Raw genomic sequence first — 19,025 nt, 5'->3', positions numbered from 1 at the left:
AGAAACAAAAAATAAGTTGTGAGAGAGGGGGAAAAGAAAAGGAGAGGAAGGAAGAAATCCAAAGAGAAATAGAAAGATAGAAGGAGAGAAAAGAGAAAATAAAGCACAAAGGGTATGAAGAGAGAAAAGTAAAAAAGGAGGTCAAAAGACACAGGGAGAGAAAGAGACAAAGAGCAACAAAGGGAGAGAAAAAAAGAGAACCAGAGTGGGAGAAAAGGGGTGGAAAATAAAGAGAGATAGAGAGAAATAAATACAAGTACAGTGTCTTTGTGAGAGGCACCTGGCTTTGGCAACATCAAGTTGACATATTTCAACCTGCAGCTTGTTTTTCTCTTGCGTTTCTTTGAGTGTTGTCTCGCGGGCCGGATTCAATCCCTTGGCGGGCCTGATCTGGCCCGCGGGCCGCCTGTGCTATACACTATTTCCCTATTCTTTTACATCTATCATATTATCATTATTAAATATTCAGATGTCAAACGATTTCATATATATATATATATATATATATATATATATATATATATATATATATATATTTTTTTTTTTTTTAAATGGTTCATACCAGCTGAATACAAACACATAAAACATTTTCTTGTTTTTCACCTATGAACACCCTCTTTTATTTTACGCACCTTAATAACTCATTTAATACCTTCCTCTTCGTTCCATTTCCTGGTTCTTCTATCTTGTGTGATCCTGTTAATAACTTGAATAGCTTCAAAATTGATATCGACTTACTCACCACTTATCTTCTGTACCTCCTTGGTCTGGCCATGGGGGGTCGCCATGTAGAGTCCAAATGAGACAAGAGCCACATCTCATGATTATCTCCATCTTTAGGACTTATAAGGCAACGTTAGTGAAGTAATGTTACTGCAGACTTAATTCTGAAGTACAGTGCATCTGGAAAGTATTCACAGCGCTTCACTTTTTCCACATTTTGTTATGTTACAGCCTCATTTCAAATTGTATTAATTTAATCTCTTATCTCAAAATTCTACACAAAATACTCCATTATGACAATGTGAAAAAGTTTTTTTTTTTACTGTTTTTGAATTTATTAAAAATAGAAAACTAAGAAATCACATTTACATAAGTATTCACAGCCTTTGCTTAATACTTTGTTGGTCCACCTTTGGCAGCAAATACAGCTTCAAGTCTTTTTGAATATGATCCCACAAGTTTAGCACACCTATCTTCAGGCAGTTTTGTCCATTCCTCTTTGCAATAAGTCTCAAGCTCAATCAGGTTGGATGGGAGACGTTTGTGCACAGCCATTTTCAGATCTCTCCAGAGATGTTCGATCGGATTCAAGTCTGGACTCTAGCTGGGCCACTCCAGGACAGTCACGGAGTGGTTCTGAAGCCAATCTTTTGAGATCTTGGCTGTGTGCTTTGGGTCGTTGTCCTGCTGAAAAATGAACCTTCGCCCCAGCCTGAGGTCAAGAGCGCTCTGGAGCAGGTTTTCATCCAGGATATCTCTATATATTGCTGCATTCATTTTTCCTTCTATCCTGACTAATCTGCCAGTTCCTGCTGCTGAAAAACATCCCCACAGCATGATGCTGCCACCACCATGCTTCACTGTAGGGATGGTATTGGCCTGGTGATGAGCGTTGCCTGGTTTCCAATTTTGAACTGAAAACAGGAATATTTTATCTTTTTCGGTATTATTTTATCTTTTTCGGTATTATTCTGGCATTATCTTGATTTAATGCATCTAAAATAATTCACTCATTTTTTTCCTAAACTTCTCACTCCTTAATTTATCGATTTTCAATTAAAAAAAAAAAAAAAATGGACCTGAAAAAAAAATGGCCTCAAAAAGTTAATTTTTTCGACACCTGGCGACATTTTCTATCAGTTCATCTTAAAACATCACTTTTTTTAAACAGTCTCTGCTATTTTTAAAGGTATTTTGTATCACCTAGGAGTACCTTATTTGAGCCGGGGTTTTTTTTCTAAGCGCATGTGCGACACAAAATACACAGACAGGAAGAAAAAGTTTTATAGGAAAGTTTGACAAACAATTCACAAAAACAATTAAGACACACAGGGCCCAGCCAAACGGATTTCTAATTAAATTTTAACAGAAATTAATAATTTCGTTTTCCCTCCTATTTTTTTATATCCGTGTTTAAATTAAAACGTGCACAATAGCTATACTTCTTCTCCACTGAAGCCACGCGGTTTATTTTAATCGTTTTTTATTTTTAAACAACTTCAATAGGGGACTCTACCGTTTGCAGAGTTAACTTTAAACACCACAGTTTGCAGAGTTTTAAATGTCTTCAACAGAAGATTCACCATTTACGTATCTAAACTGTGTCAGACTTAGACTATTTCGACAGAAAACGCCACCTTTTTGCGGACCATTTCGGAAATGTGTATTCTTGGGCTAGTAAGCAGACTCTCTTCTTTATTCGTACTTAGCTAAGGTTTCTGTGAGGCCGATTGGCTCTTGGCGCGCAGGTCTTGCTTATAGCACACCTGGTTTATTTTATTATAGAATGGCTTCTTCTTAAAATTATTCTAATTTTATGTTAATAAATGCACTTTACCTGAATACTTTTGCCAACCTGGTTCGAATGGAGGTTGTCTGAGCCGATTTCAACAAAATCTTTCGTTGTTAGCCTGATGTTGCTATCGTCGCCATTTTGTTTTTGCGCCAAGCATGCCGTGCGTTCGTATGCAATCCACGAAAATCGGCTAAAAAAAAAAACACCATCCGGGTCATCGGCACCAAGATGTCGGAGCTATAGATTAATATAACTCCATTGCTGGCAAAAATATTCAGGCCGAGACATTTATTTTAGTTGAAAACTACTTCGTAAATGCAGCACCCAGGCCGAACTGACAACATCCAGGGCAGTAGGCGCGGTTTATTGAAAGGTCGCACATGGGTGCCACGTCACATTACAACGGAAATTAGACTGAAAATATGGATCTTTGAAACGTGACTATGTGTGAGTGAGTAATGATTACTTGCATATTGAAAATAGAAAAACAGGTTAAACAAGTTTATTTCATAGCATAGGAATCTGAGAAATACACAATTAAAAATAGCTTACTTTACAACTTCTGTGGTCGTCATGGTTTGTCCATAACGAACACCATTTTCAGACATAAGGGCCGTAGTTCGTTGATCGACTTTGTCGTTGTTTCGTCGGACCTGCGGCCGCATGTTCTGGACACTCAGGTGAGGAGAGGGGCGGAGCTGTCAACTGATCACCACCTGGTGGTGACTTGGCTTCGATGGTGGGGGAAGATGCCGGTCCGACCCGGCAGACCCGTGTGTTGTGATGTTCTGTTGGGAACGGATGGCAGAATCTCCTGTCAGAAGAAGTTTCAATTCGCACCTCCGGCAGAACTTTGCTCATGTCCCGAGGGAGGCGGGGGACATTGAGTCAGAGTGGACCATGTTCCGCACCTCCGTTGTCGAAGGGGCTGATCGGATCTGTGGCCGTAAGGTAGTCGGTGCCTGCCGTGGCGGCAACCCTCAGACCCGTTTGTGGTCACCGGCAGTGAGGGATGCCGTCAAGCTGAAGAAAGAGTCTTATCGGGCCTTTCTGGCCTGTGGGACTCTGGAAGCAGCTGGCAGGTATCGGCTGGCCAAGCGGAATGCGGATTCGGCGGTTGCCGAGGCAAAAACTCGGGCATGGGAGGAGTTTGGCGAGGCCATGGAAGCTCATATTTGTGAACGGCTTCGAGGAAATTCTGGTCCACCATCCGACGTTTTAGGGGGGGAAGCGGTTTGCCATCGACACTGTGTATAGTGCCGATGGGGCGCTGCTGACCTCGACCCGGGACATTGTGAATCGGTGGGCGGAGTACTTCGAAGACATCCTCAATCCCACCGACACGTCTTCCTCTGGGGAAGCAGAGCCGGAGGACTCTGAGTTGGGCTCTCGCATCTCTGGGGTTGAAGTCACCGAGGTGGTCAAAAAGGTCCTCGGTGGCAGGGCCCCAGGGGTCGATGAGATCCACCCGGAATTCATTAAGGCTCTGGATGTTGTGGGCGTGTTATGGTTGACATGCCTCTGCAACATCGCGTGGACATTGGGGACAGTGCCTCTGAACTGGCAGACTGGGGTGGTGGTTCCCCTCTTTAAGAAGGGGGACCGGGGAGTGTGTTCCAACTACAGGGGAATCACACTTCTCAGCCTCCCTGGTAAGGCCTATTCAGGGGTACTGGAGAGGAGGGTCCGCCAGGAGGTCGGACCTCAGATTCAGGAGGAACAGTGTGGTTTTCGTCCTGGGCGTGGAACACTGGACCAGCTCTACAAACACTGCAGGGTTCTTGAGGGTGCATGGGAGTTTGCCTGTCCCGTCTACATGTGTTTTGTGGACTTGGAGAAGGCATTCGACCGTGTTCCTCGGGAGGCCCTTTGGGGGGTGCTTAGGGAGTATGGGGTACCGCAGTCTTATCCGGGCTGTGCGGTCCCTTTATGCCCGGTGCCAGAGTCTGGTCCGCATTGCCGGCAGTAAGTCGGACTGTTCCCGGTGAGGTTTGGACTCAGCCAGGGCTGCCCTTTGTCACCGATTCTGTTCATAACTTTTATGGACAGAATTTCTAGGCGCAGCTTTGGTGGGGATGGAGTCTGGTTTGGGGGCTTCAGCTTTGCGTCACTGCTTTTTGCAGATGACGTGGTGCTGTTGGCTTCCTCAGGCCGTGATCTTCAGCTCTCGCTGGAGCGATTCGCAGCCGAGTGTGAAGCGGCCGGGATGAGGATCAGCACCTCCAAGTCCGAGACCATGGTACTCAGTCGGAAAAGGGTGGCATGCTCCCTCCCGTTTCGGGAAGAGATCTTGCCCCAAGTGGAGGAGTTCAAGTATCTTGGGGTCTTGTTCACGAGTGAGGGTAGGATGGAACGGGAGATCGACAGACGGGTCGGTACAGCGTCTGCCGTCATTCGGACCCTGTACCGGTCCGTCGTGGTGAAGAGGGAGCTGAGCCGAAATGCAGAGCTCTCGATCTACCGGTCGATCTACGTTCCTACCTTATAGCCCAGTGTCTAATTGTGAAGGCATGAACTTTGGGTCATGACCAAAAGAATACGATCCCGGATACAAGTGGCCGAAATGAGTTTCCTTCGCAGGGTGTCTGGGTTTTCCCTTAGAGATAAGGTGAGAAGCTCAGTCATCCGGGAGGGACTCTGTGTAGAGCCACTGCTCCTCCGCATTGAGAGGAGCCAGTTGAGGTGGCTCGGGCATCTAATAAGGATGCCTTCTGGACGCCTCCATCCGGAGGGGTGTTCCGGGCATGTCCCACCGGCAGGAGGACCCGGGGGCGACCCAGGACACGCTGGAGAAACTGTCTCTCGGCTGGGTTGGGAGGTGGCTGGGAATAGGGACGTCTGGGCTTCCCTTTTACGGCTGCTGCCCCCGCGACCCAACCTCGGATAAGCGGAAGAGAATGGATGGATGGATGGATGGATGGATGGATGGATGGATGGATGGATATATATATATATTTTAATCGTTATATATATATATGTGTGTGTGTATATGTGTATATATATGTATATATATGTATGTATATATAATATATTCATGTATTTAAAAAATGTTACACAGCTTACACAATTTGTAATGGTCAAAAAACTTAAATAAATTGACAGTTATGGTTTCCCAACCTTTTTTGAGTCAAGGCTTACTTTTATGGAGGCACAATGTCCATCCAAAATATTTGAAAAAAAAAATTCCCACACAAGTGTCCTGTTTTTTTTTTTTTTTTTCAAAACTTGAATTATCCATTCATCCATCATCTGCACCACTTATCCTCCAGGGTCGCAGGGGTGCTGGAGCCCATCCCAGCTATCTTCAGGCAATGGGAGGGGACACCCTGAATTGGTTGCCAGCCAATCGTAGCGCACACAAGAACAGACAACTCACAAGCTCATTCACACCTAGGGACAATTTGCACCGGTCAATTAACCTGCCATGAATGTTTTGGGAATGTGGGAGGAAACCGGAGTGCCCGGAGGAAACCCAAGCAGGCACCAGGAGAACATGCAAACACCACACGGGGAGGCTGCAGTAGCTGGACTTGAATCATGAACCTCCACACCGTGGGTCTTCACGCTAACCACCCTGCCTCTGTGCCACCCAATGTAATTATCATGTTGCCCAAATTAAAACATAAAGCTCAGAAGGTATAACAGTTATCCCTTGTTTATCACATGGTTACATTTCAAATCGAACCCATGAGAGGCAAAATCCACGAAGTAGGAATTTGTTTTTGTTTTTTTCAATTATTGTACAACTAAACACTTTAAAATAAAAAAATAGCATCCAATTTTATAGACTCAAACATTTTTTAAGAAATAAAATAACTGAATAAAATAGTTTGTTTTGTTTTACATTTAAATTCCATTCACTTATCGTTCTTTAAAGAATAAAGGAACTTCAGCGACCTGACATTGATGCCATTGATGCGGAAAGAGAAGTGTCGATGTTTGGTAAATAAACTTCCACTGCAGCTCAATTTAAATGTACAAATTGACGACCTGATTTTTGGGCAAAACCATTGAAATAATGTGAGTATGATGTAAACATTCATTAAATACTGTCAACACTCCTGTTCTGCTTCTGTTATGATTTATATGAATAATATATCGACTCATTTCTCTCAAATCATAAATGATTACAGACATTATCGCTGTGTTTTGTATATTGGGGGCATGTGTTGTGGAATAGAACAGCTTACCGTTTACCTCGGGGCCGTCAAGTAAAATAAAAGTCACACAGCATCTAAAGCCGCGGTGTTTAAAATATGGCAAAAAAAGTTGAAACTTGTACTCCAGAATTTATGGTAGTTAGTTAACATTTGCATTCCACCAGTCAGTGTGCATACCACAATTTCAGTTTGTCATAAAAATGAAGACTTCACCAGTCACAAATTAAAACAATTGCTATTGTTTATTTCTCAAACAATTTTGCTGGAGAAAAATGCAGTGATTTATGTTTATCAGTCTTCTCTTTTTTCTCACTAGATTGTGCAAACAGACCAAAACAGGTTGCCCAAAAAGAAACAGAATGAGTACTGATATTACAAGCGCACAGAAATCCAATTGCGATCAATTAAATTCTTTATCTTTCAGTAAAATGTTTGTGTTAAATGGAAATACACGTCATATTGCTTACTAGGGAAGGTGGACACAAAAATAACAATTAAAAAGCTTTCCATATCATTCACATATGTCAATCAGGACTATTTTTTGCATTGTAACAGCGAGTTGCACAAAAACCATCTTTTTAAAGAGGAAGTCAACAAAAATTATTTTCTTTCAGTGTAACCAGAAATGTAAGTTTGTTTACACCATGAAGAAGATACTAGTTTTACTGTGGTGGCTGTGATAGCATATTGCTTTATTGCACAATGCCCACTTGTGCTTGAACAGTACTGCATCCTTGTTAGAAAGTTAATCATTTGTCATCATTACAATGTGTTACAGGAGAGCAAATAATAAAACCATATTTAAGATCGTATGCAATGCAGTTGCCATGCATGATAACATTTCCAGAGTTGCAGGATTAAACTTTAAGCAATGCTTTCCTGTACCTACAACTTGTACTGAAGCCAGGGGTGAGCAAACTTTTTGAGTCGCGTGCCGCATTAGGTTAAAACATTTGGCATAGAGGAAGAAAAAAAAGGATTGCTTGATTTGTTTTTCTCTCTTCCAATACAGTGCCTTGATCCAATACCTTTGCAAAGCATGAGGAGAACTATGTATTTGTGAATAAATATACATGCAAACATTTATCCATACATGTTATATTTAATTTCATTTGTGTTAACAGACCATTTCATCAAATTATTTTTGAATCACTCGGTCTCAGAATTAAAGAAAAGCAATAATGTACTAGCCCCATGTTTAAGCACGATTTTAGATGAAATTAAAAACTCATAACAAAATTGTTATGCATTACTTTTGATTAATATATTTCTAAGTAAAGGCAAAGTACAATAAAAAAAATGGAAATTCAGAAAAATGCACTATTAAAAATATATTCAAATAAAAATTTTCAAATTACACAATGCAGTACATAATGTCTTCTGAAAAGCATATTTTTTATAGAGGATGGGGACACTAGGGGACACAGGGGACAAGAGTGTCCAAAACCACATTTTTTGTTTAGTGGTCCTGATTCAATTCGATTGCATTAAAAAACTCCAAATACTCAAGTTTTTTGGGTTACTTTTGATTATCTCATCTCATCTCATCAGCCGTACCGCTTATCCTCATTAGGGTCGCGGGGGGGCTGGAGCCCATCCCAGCCATCTCCAGGCAGTGGGCAGGGGACACCCTGAACTGGTTGCCAGCCAATCGCAGGGCACACGGGGACAGACAACTCACTCGCTCATTCACACCTAGGGACAATTTGGACCGGCCAATTCACCTGAAATGCATGTTTTTGGAATGTGGGAGGAAACCGGAATGCCCGGAGGAAACCCACGCAAGCACGGGGAGAACATACAAACTCCGCACAGGAAGTCTGCAGCTGGATTCGAACCCATGCAGGAGGTTCCCATGACATAAACTGTGCCGCACATGCGCTAACCACTGCGCCGCCGTGCTGCTACTTTTGATTAATATCTCGATAAATAAAATCAATGTACGATAAAAAAAGGAAATTCAGAAACATGCACGATTAAAAATATATTAGAATTATATTGTTTTAATGCAGTACATAATGTACTGGCACCAAAATAACATTTTTTTTTGTTCAGCGGGCCAGATTAAATTTAATTGCATCAAAAAACTCAAAATACCAGTGTCTTGCATTACTTTTGATTAATATCTATATAAATACAATCAATACATGATGTATATGAAATGCAGAAATATTCCCAGTTTAAAAAATAAAAAATAAAATGACATTCACATTATTTCAATGTACAGAATGCAGTACGTTTTCTGAATAATATATTTTTAGAGAAGAGGATGGGTACACCAAGAAAGGCACCAAAACGAACTTTTTTTTGTTCAACGGGCCAGATGAAAAAACTATGTGGCTCACGGGCGGTAGTTTGCCCACCCCTGCTTTATAGAGCAATACCTAAGAACGTTACTTGTTTTCAAGGGCGTAGTTTTGGCATGGACAGAGGGGACTCGTCCCCACCTATATTGAGCAATCATCGTTTTGTCACCAAAAATATTATGTGACCAGTAAAAATGTGATATGACCCCAACCAATGCCAATACCAAATCTACACCCTTGCTTGTTTAAAGGTATTTATTAAACAATGGTAACATTATGAAACATCAAAAAGGCACCACTTGCAATGAAATAGGATTGGGAAAAAATTGTAATAAAAAAAGGTGAGGTCTGGTCCCTAATCGGTCTGTGCAACTCAAAAGGCAAAAACTCTTTAGGAGAATAATGTTAAAATAAGAATATCGCTATAAAAATTGAATGCAAAAAAAAAAGCTGTAAAAACACAAGGATCCAAACATATAAAAATGTTTTTAATAGAACCTATAATGTATTTTTTAATTCTCGTTTTCGTTTGTTTTAAAAATAGTCATTATTGAAGAACGACCATCCAGGGGAAAATAAATACAATAAATACAAAATAAATATTAATTCGTAAAAATAGAGAAAGCGGACTCGTGATTTATCACTCCTTTCTGTCTCTAGAAGGGCCAACAAACCATTCTGGGTCATCGAATCCACTGACATCATTATTGGTCTTGAAGAGATTGTGATGGAGCACTACCACGAGTCCACATCGGTCAAGTCCTGAGGCTATGTAGGTGGGGGTAAGGGGTCCTGGGATTTGTGGGCCACGCACCTTCCAACGTCACAGGGGATGAAAATGATGCTTCTGCTGCCGGTAAAAAAGCTTCTTTGCGTTCTTGAAGGATATCACCCAATTTATGTCTAAAATCATGCACAAACACAAACAGCTATTTCAGTAAAAAAAAAACATACAGTTGAAGCAGCTGTAATACGAGGAATGACACGCTTAACCCCTAAAATGATCCACATAATGGCCGGATGGCATACAACAAGATCTGGTGAAATATTTAAACATTTTGCAGCGATGTATATATATATATACACAGTGCATCCGGAAAATATTCACAGCGCTTCACTTTTTCCACATTTTGTTATGTCACAGCCTCATTCCAAATTGTATTAATTTAATCTCTTATCTCAAAATTCTACACAAAATACTCCATTATGACAATGTGAAAAAGTTTTTTTTTTACTTTTTTTTAATTTATTAAAAATAGAAAACTAAGAAATCACATTTACTTAAGTATTCACAACCTTTGCTTAATACTTTGTTGATCCACCTTTGGCAGCAAATACAGCCTCAAGTCTTTTTGATTATGATCCCACAAGTTTAGCACACCTATCTTTAGGCAATTTTGCCCATTCTTCTTTGCAATAAGTCTCAAGCTCAATCAGGTTGGATGGGAGACGTTTGTGCACAGCCATTTTCAGATCTCTCCAGAGATGTTCGATCGGATTCAAATCTGGACTCTGGCTGGGCCACTCCAGGACATTCACGGAGTGGTTCTGAAGCCAATCTTTTGAGATCTTGGCTGTGTGCTTTGGGTCGTTGTCCTGCTGAAAAATGAACCTTCGCCCCAGCCTGAGGTCAAGAGCGCTCTGGAGCAGGTTTTCATCCAGGATATCTCTATATATTGCTGCATTCATTTTTCCTTCTATCCTGACTAATCTGCCAGTTCCTGCTGCTGAAAAACATCCCCACAGCATGATTCTGCCACCACCATGCTTCACTGTAGGGATGGTATTGTCCGATATCAACTCGGGCAACTGGTTTCCTCCAAACATGGCGCCTGGCATTCACACCAAAGAGTTCAATCTTTGTCTCATCAGACCAGAGAATTTTGTTTCTCATGGTCTGAGAGTCATTCAGGTGCTTTTTGGAAAATTCCAGATGGGCTTCCATCTTCCTTTTACTAAGGAGTGGCTTTCGTCTGGCCACTCTAACATACAGGCCTGATTGGTGGATTGCTGCAGAGATGGTTGTCCTTCTGGAAGGCTCTCCTCTCTCCACAGAGGAACGCTGGAGCTCTGACAGAGTGACCATCGGGTTCTTGGTCACCTCCCTGACTAAGGCCCTTCTTCCCCGATCACTCAGTTTAGAAGGCCGGCCAGCTCTAGGAAGAGTCCTGGCGGTTCCAAATGTCTTCCATTTGCGAATAATGGAGGCCACTGTGCTCATTGGGACCTTCAAAGCAGCAGATTTTTTTCTGTATCCTTCCCCAGATTTGTGCCTCAAGACAATCCTGTCTCGCAGGTCTACAGACAGTTCTTTTAACTTCACGCTTGCTGTTTGTGCTCTGAAATGCACAATCAACTGTGGGACCTTATATAGCCAGGTGTGTGGCTTTCCAAATTATGTCCAATCAACTGAATTTACTGCAGGTGGACTCCAATTAAGCTGTAGAAAGATCTCAAGGATGATCAGTGGAAAAAAGATGCACCTGAGCTCAATTTTGAGCTTCATGGCAAAGGCTGTGAATACTTATGTAAATGTGATTTCTTAGTTTTTTATTTTTAATACATTCAAAAAAAGTAAAAAAAAAAACAACTTTTTCACATTGTCATAATGGAGTACTTTGTGTAGAATTTTGAGATAAGAGATTAAATTAGAACAATTTGGAATGAGGCTGTAACATAACAAAATATATATATATATATATATATATATATATATATATATATATATATATATATATATATATATATATATATATATATATATATATATATATATATATATATATATATATATATATATATATATATATATATATATACTGGACTGTCTCAGAAAATTAGAATATTGTGATAAAGTTCTTTATTTTCTGTAATGCAATTAAAATAACAAAAATGTCATACATTCTGGATTCATTACACATCAACTGAACTATTTCAAGCCTTTTATTATTTGAATATTGCTGATTTTGGCTTACAGCTGAAAAAAACTCAAAAATCCTATCTCAAAATATTAGAATACTTCCTCAGACCAAGTAAAAAAATAATTTTATAACAGCAAAACTAAATCAAACATTTGAAAATGTCCATTGATGCACTCAGTACTTGGTTGGGAATCCTTTTGCACGGATTACTGCATCAATCCGGCGTGGCATGGAGGCAATCAGCCTGTGGCATTGCTGAGGTGTTATTGATGCCCAGGATGCTTCGATAGCCGCCTTCAGCTCATTTGCATTTGTAGGTCTGGTGTCTTTCATCTTCTTCTTAACTATACCCCACAAATTCTCGATGGGGTTCAGGTCAGGGGAATTAGCAGGCCAATCAAGGACAGTGATGCCATGGTCAGTGCACCAGTTACTGGTGGTTTTGGCACTGTGGGCAGGTGCCAGCATGCTGGAAAATGAAATCCCCATCTCCATAGAGCTTTTCAGCAGATGGAAGCATGTAGTGCTCTAAAATCTCTTGGTACACAGTTGCATTTACTCTGGACTTGATGAAACACAGTGGACCAACACCAGCAGCTGACATGGCTCCCCAAACCATTGCTGACTGTGGGAACTTCACACTGGATTTCAAGCAACTTGGATTTTGCTCCTCTCCAGCCTTTCTCCAGACTCTGGCGCCTTGACTTCCAAATGAAATGCAAAACTTGCTTTCGTCTGAAAAGAGGACTTTGGACCACTCTGCAACTGTCCAGTGCTTCTCCATAGCCCAAGTCAGACGCTTCTTCCGTTGTCTTGAGTTCAGAAGTGGCTTGACCATGGGAATACGGCTATTGTAGCCCATTTCCCGGACACGTCTGTGAACTGTGGCTTTTGATACCTGGACTCCAGCTTCAGCCCACTGTCTTTGAAGCTCCCCCAAATTCTGGAAGCGGCTCTTCGTCACAATTTTGTTAAGGCTGCGGTCATCTCTCTTGGTTGTGCAGCGTTTCCGGCCACATTTTTCCCTTCCAACAGACTTTTTGTGGATATGCTTTGAAACTGCACTCTGTGAACAGCCTGCTCTTTGAGAATTTTCCTTTTGTGTCTTACCCTCCTGATGGAGGGTATCAATGATGGTCCTCTGGACAGCAGTTAGATCAGCAGTCTTCCCCATACTTGTGATTTAGTTTACTGAACCAAGCTGAGTGTTTTTAAGGCTCATGAAACCCTCGCAAGATGTTTCGAGTTTATTAGATGATTCAGGTGATTAGTTGAATAGCCTACTTGTATACTTTTTCATGATATTCTAATATTTTGAGATAGGATTTTTGAGTTTTCTTAAGCTGTAAGCCAAATTCAGCAATATTAAAATAATAAAAGGCTTGAAATAGTTCAGTTGATGTGTAATGAATCCAGAATGTATGACATTTTTGTTTTTTTAATTGCATTACAGAAAATAAAGAACTTTATCACAATATTCTAATTTTCTGAGACAGTCCAGTATATATATATGTGTGTAACCGCGGTGTACGTGTCCCACCAAAGATCCACATTCACGCTGGACTGGATGATGAGGTTTTTATTATTACAGTTTCTGCAAATGGATGAGTCACAACATTAGCTTTTCTGCTGGCTTTGATCTCTTTGATCTCTACAAGGGGAATTTATAATTTAGTAAAACAGAAACAAAACGAAAATAAACCTAAACAGCTTGACAATATCAATCACATTACTGTGCATGTTGAGAGATTTGTCAGTTGGGGTTATAATGTTTAAAATTAACTTCTTTTGTGGAGCACCAAAAGATGTGTCTTACCATTGCAGTTCTCTCTGGTAAGACTGCCAACAAACCCCGCCTCCCGGTCACATGTCAGAAGCCAAAACCAAACCCCACCCCATACCAGCAGATGGCACTGTTGGACTCATCATTGCAGGACATTTACCAAAAACTATACACATATTTCAGCAGGAATTTCAATAAAACAAAAGTTATTACTATACCCGTTACATACACCCCCCTGAAATTCTGCTAAATATGGGAGTGCTACACTAAACAGAAAAAAATCACATGCCAAAAGTGCAAATACTGGTGAAAAAAGGACACGAAAACTGGTACAGTATTACAAGGAACAAACTGAAGTGCATGTCAGTTCTAAAACTCTCCCAAAAAGGAGTGTGAAAAAAAAGGAGGCGATCAAACTCCTAACTAAGCACAGACTCAAAGATGCCTGTTACATCTCTGAAATATAAAACATTGTTCCTGTAGTTTCAAGCGCTCACATAGGCACAATTCATGTTTCTTGCTCAAGCTTTGTTACTCAAACTGAAAGTGCATCTCTAAAGAACTTAAACAAGGAACTAACAGATATTGCGGACACGGAATTGTCACCTACAAACTGGTCATTCAGCTGACAAATAAGACGACTCGGAGGCCTGATGGACTGGCGGACCCTAAGATCATAACAGCTAGGTTGAGTACAAATAACCTGAGCTTGAGGGTCTGGGACAGTCAATTCTAAACAGTCAGTATCAGGGGAGACAGTGTCCCGATGGTCAGTGTTCAATGGGGTCTCGTCTGGGAGGACAGTGTCTGGTGGGCCCATACCCAAAGGGATCATGTTTTTAGAGCACCGTGGTGGGCTTTCCATATTGTCACTTGCAGTATGATCAACATCTTGTTCGGGGATGTGCTGACTTTCTTGACTGGATGTATCGACTGTGAGATAGTCAGACTGGACATCAGATCTGCTGTCTAGTGAGTTATCCTCCACCTCTGAATGAAGTTGCTCTTCACCTGACTGTCAGTAGCCTAGATGGTAAGGCGCCCGCTTTGAGACTGGGAGGTCGGTGGTTCGCGCCCCGGCCGAGTCATTTCTAAGACTTAAAAAGCGGTCGGCGGCGCCCTCTGTTGGCTGCGGCTGCATCGGCTCGCTACAACGGGTCAGGTGCAATCGACATTTCGTTCTGTGTACATTGTTACACAGAATGACAATACAAGGAAATTATTATTATTATTATTATCACCCAGTTTACTGTACGGACATCACTGCCTTCGACCGCGTCAGGTAAATCAGGACATACATCACTTCCATGCGTAGCAGCGTCACACCCTGAGTGTTCAGATTCGTTGGCCATATCTCCCTCACAGGGCAAGAAGCTGACAGAGAGCAGCAAATTCCTGTGAACTACCTTCTCTTTGCCCGTCAGGCAATCCTTGACTCTATAGACATTGAGATCAGGCTTGACTGATATGACTTCATACGGGGTCGACTACCACTTATCTGCAACCTTGCGTTTCCCTGGGACACCTCTGTTGGCGATCAACACCCGGTCTCCCACGACGAGGGGTGATCCTTTGGCCCTACGGTTGTACAGCTTGGCATGGCGAGTCTGTTCTCTGAGAGTATTCCTCCGTACAATAAGAGCAGCTTAACTTAGATCCTTCTTCAGATGGGTTACAAAGTCAGAGTAGCTGACAACAGGATCATTGGTACTAGCATGTTGAAACATGACATCGACAGGGAGACGAGGGATCCTACCAAACACTAGGTAAAACGGTGCAAACCTTGTTGTCTCATGCTCTGTGCAGTTATAGCAGAAGGTGAGCTGCTGCAGCATTTGTGGCCACTTTGCTTTGGGCTGAGGGGGAAGGGTTCTGATCATATCTCCCAATGTTCGGTTAAATCGTTCTGCGATACCATTTCCCATGGGGTGGTACGGAGTCGTATGGGATTTTTGCACCCCAGCCATCTCTAGAAACTCTTTGATCAGTTTGCTCTCAAAATTGGCTCCCTGATCAGAGTGGATACGCCGAGGGAAACCATAGACAAGAAAGAAATCCTGCCACAGACGGCGAGCAACTTGTTTGGCGGTTTGATTCCTGCAAGGGAAGGCGTGCGCCATCTTGGAGAAATGATCAGTTACGACCAGGACATCTACAGACTTGTTCTCTTGCTCAGCAGTCCAAAAGTCTATACAGACCACCTCCATAGGCTCTGAGGTGACTATGTTCTTGAGTGGTGCACAATTGTCTGGTTCCGGTGTTTTCCCTACTATACAACGCTGACAGGATTTGACATAGTTCACAACATCACGTTCCATGCCATTCCAGAAGAATCGTTGCCTCACCAGAGAAAAGTACGGTTCTGGCCTTGGTGACCTGCTGAGTCATGTAAACCGTGGAGGACTTTCTGTTTCAATGAGTCAGGCACCACAAACTGGGAGATTTTCTTGGCCATGCGAGGATCTTTCCTTATTTTGTAGAGCATGCCATTCTGTATGGTGAGTCTGCTCCAATGCTTCAGTAGTTTCAACACACTTGGCCACTCGACAGATCGCTCTCACCTGGTAGGTCTCTTGTGTACATGGTTCTGCTTATTGTGTTGTCCTGTTCTTGTAAAGCAACAAGCCGTTGACTGATCTTCCTTCTGCAGAAGATTGAAGTTAGCATTCGTTCCCATCACTTGACCCACGCCGCCAGTGGACTGAGCACTGAGGACAGCAGCAACTTGTTCTTATGTCACAGAACCATTCGTGCCTGGTGGAACTGCCCTTTTCACTGACTCATCTGATGTCTCAGCACTCTCGTCTACAACAGCGTGACAAATGTTGGATACTCTGAACACCTCTTGCACAGTACTGTTGTTCACTCTGTTGACCTGGTCCAACAGTGAGGTATAGGGCTCGGTAACAAGGCGATGACCCACACATGACCGTACAAATGGCTCACGGCTCAGAGCATCGGCTACGATGTTCTTTGGGCCGGGAATGTACTTCAGGTCAAAATTGTATGCAGCTAGCTTCGCTACCCACCGCTGTTCACACGCATCAAGTCTTGGTTTGGTCAAAATGTATGTCCGCGGATTATTGTCGGTCCACGTGGTAAAGTGTCTTCCTTTCAACCAATGGCTGAATTTATCACATACCGCCCATTTCAAGGCAAGAAATTCGAGCCTGTGTGCAGGGTAGTTGAGCTGGGAGCGAGAGAGCGTTTTATTTGCAAAGGCGACTGGTCTGGCTACTTTTCCACCAGGTGGCAGCTGTGACAGGACTGCTCCAATCCCATCAAAGGATGCGTCGACAGCCAGAATAAACGACGCATCAAAATCTGGGTGGGCCAGAGTGACACCTGTCACGAGGTCGTGCTTCAGTGTTTCAAATGCGTTCTGGCATGCATCGGACCAATCTGCAGGCGTCATCTTCACTTGACCTCTCCTCACTAGTTTGCGGGCTCTCTTGCGCTTATGCTTGGCACCAAATTCAGATGTGAGCCTGAACAGAGATTTTGCCTTTGCAGAACATGCTTCCATGAAGCTTTGGTAATCCATCACCATGCCTAGAAAAGATCTGATTTTACTAGGGCATGGCGTCTTGCCGTCAGACTCCATTGGGTCAGCGACTTGTACGTCATTTATCGCTCTCACCTTCTCGGGGTCAGTCCGAATTCCATCCTCACTAATGACATGCCCAAGAAATTTTACAGTCCGTCTGAGGAAAAAACACTTTTTGGGTGCGAGCTTGAGGTTGTGTTCCTTGAGGCGAGTAAACACCATCTGCAGGCGTTGGAGTGCAACTTCCTCTGTTGGGGAAAACACCATCAGATCATCGAGGTAACATAATAGGCTCAACAAATTCTGATCACCGAACATTGACATTATCATCCTCATAAATGTTGCTGGGCTGTTGCAAAGTCCCTGAGGGAGCCGGTTGTACTCGTGAAGCCCGAAGGGTGATGAGAATGCCGTGGACTTTTTGTCATCAGGGTGCAAGGGGACATTGTAGTAGCCTGACGTCAGGTCCATCGTGGAGAAAAAGGCATTTCCCCCAAGTGCGGCCAAAGCATCAGCTTGATGCGGTAGTGGGTAGGCATCCTTTATGGTTTTCGCATTAAGCCTTCTGAAATTAGTACATACCCTTAGTTCTCCATTCCGCTTCCATATGAGAACAAGCGCAGATGCATAGTCGCTAGTCGACTTCTGAATAATTCCTTTCTCTTCCATCTCGTTCAGAGTCGTCCTCAGTTTTTCATACTGACTTGGTGGTATACGTCTGTAGGGTAGACGGAACGGCTTATCATCAACAAGGTGGATACGATGTACAAACTCTTTGGCCTCTCCACAATCTTATGGCGAGAAAAGATTGACTCGGATTGTTCGATGATATGAAGGAGCTTGTCTTTACACTGCAGCGAAACCTTGCATGACTTCAGGTCAATGTCTTGCAGTCCCAGAGCTTCCAATGTACGCATCATGTCCTCTTCTGACCTGGGTTGGACCTCTTTGCTCTGTACACTCTGCACGTTGCACTTGACCTCCTCTGCACTGGGCAGGTCTTCCGCTGCGATACAAGGAGACACATCTGCAATTTTCCTGTTTCTTCTCAGCACCACAACTCTGTCCGTGGGATTAAAGACTTTAACAGGCACCCATCCATCTCCCCAGAGTGGAGTAACAACTCGTCCGACAAGGACTTGTCTGGGCCCAGCCTTAGATTGGGTTGGCTCAACGACCACTGTGCTGCCCGCTGACGTCCCGGCCAACTCAGGTAACTTGCCCCAAATAACGTACTCGGTCCGTGGATTCAGCGTCACGCAACTCTTGATTTTTACTGTCCCTACCCTGTCTGGAATGTAATCACCTCTCCATCTCTCTGTGTTAGAAAGCATTGACAGGAATTGACTGTGGTTATCGGACAGACCGTTGTCAGGAGTGGAAACTAATCTCCAATAGCCATCAGTACTTTTCAATTGAGTCAAAATATATTTGATGGCATTGCTGCCAAGGATCATCTGTTCTGTCTGGCCTGGCACAACCATTACTGGCATTATCATTTGGCATCCGTAAACTGTGACGTGAATGCCGTACATGTCTCTGGGAGAAACTTGGTGTCCACCGCAGCCTACAATGACATAATTATCGGCTGTGTAACTCATCATATCAGGAAATTGCTGCAGCAGGGACTTAGCAGTGTCCTCACTTACTGTACAAGCCATCGACCCGCTGTCTAACAGCGCTCTGAAAGTGGGGCCTTCTTGCACAAGTACAGGTGTGTAAAACAGTTCGTCAGTCTCCGCTATTCTCTGAAACCCCTGAAAGATCAGCTTCTTCGATGGAGGTATCGT

At 42.7% G+C, this 19,025-nt stretch overlaps 1 protein-coding gene across 4 annotated transcripts in view; it reads right to left on the bottom strand.

Annotated features, from left to right (window-relative positions):
- Window positions 1-3,164: 3,164 nt before the first annotated feature.
- The window catches only part of bicd1a (BICD cargo adaptor 1a), a 121,846-nt gene continuing 105,985 nt past the window's right edge, over window positions 3,165-19,025 (bottom strand). For 3 of the 4 annotated variants that reach the window (XM_088341038.1, XM_088341041.1, XM_088341042.1), the window contains one exon: window positions 3,165-3,306. In XM_088341038.1, coding sequence (XP_088197164.1) covers window positions 3,220-3,306 — 87 coding nt within the window. In that variant the 3' untranslated portion in view covers window positions 3,165-3,219. Of the gene's footprint in view, window positions 3,307-6,847; window positions 9,888-19,025 lie in introns of those variants that run through there. The other variant, XM_088341039.1, reaches the window with a different exon arrangement.

The sequence above is a fragment of the Urocampus carinirostris genome, chromosome 7 (genome assembly GCF_059441175.1).
Source record: "Urocampus carinirostris isolate Australia breed hairy pipefish chromosome 7, RoL_Ucar_1.0, whole genome shotgun sequence".
In the NCBI taxonomy this organism is placed as follows: Eukaryota; Metazoa; Chordata; class Actinopteri; order Syngnathiformes; family Syngnathidae; genus Urocampus; species Urocampus carinirostris.
This window is presented reverse-complemented; position numbering and strand designations above follow the sequence as displayed.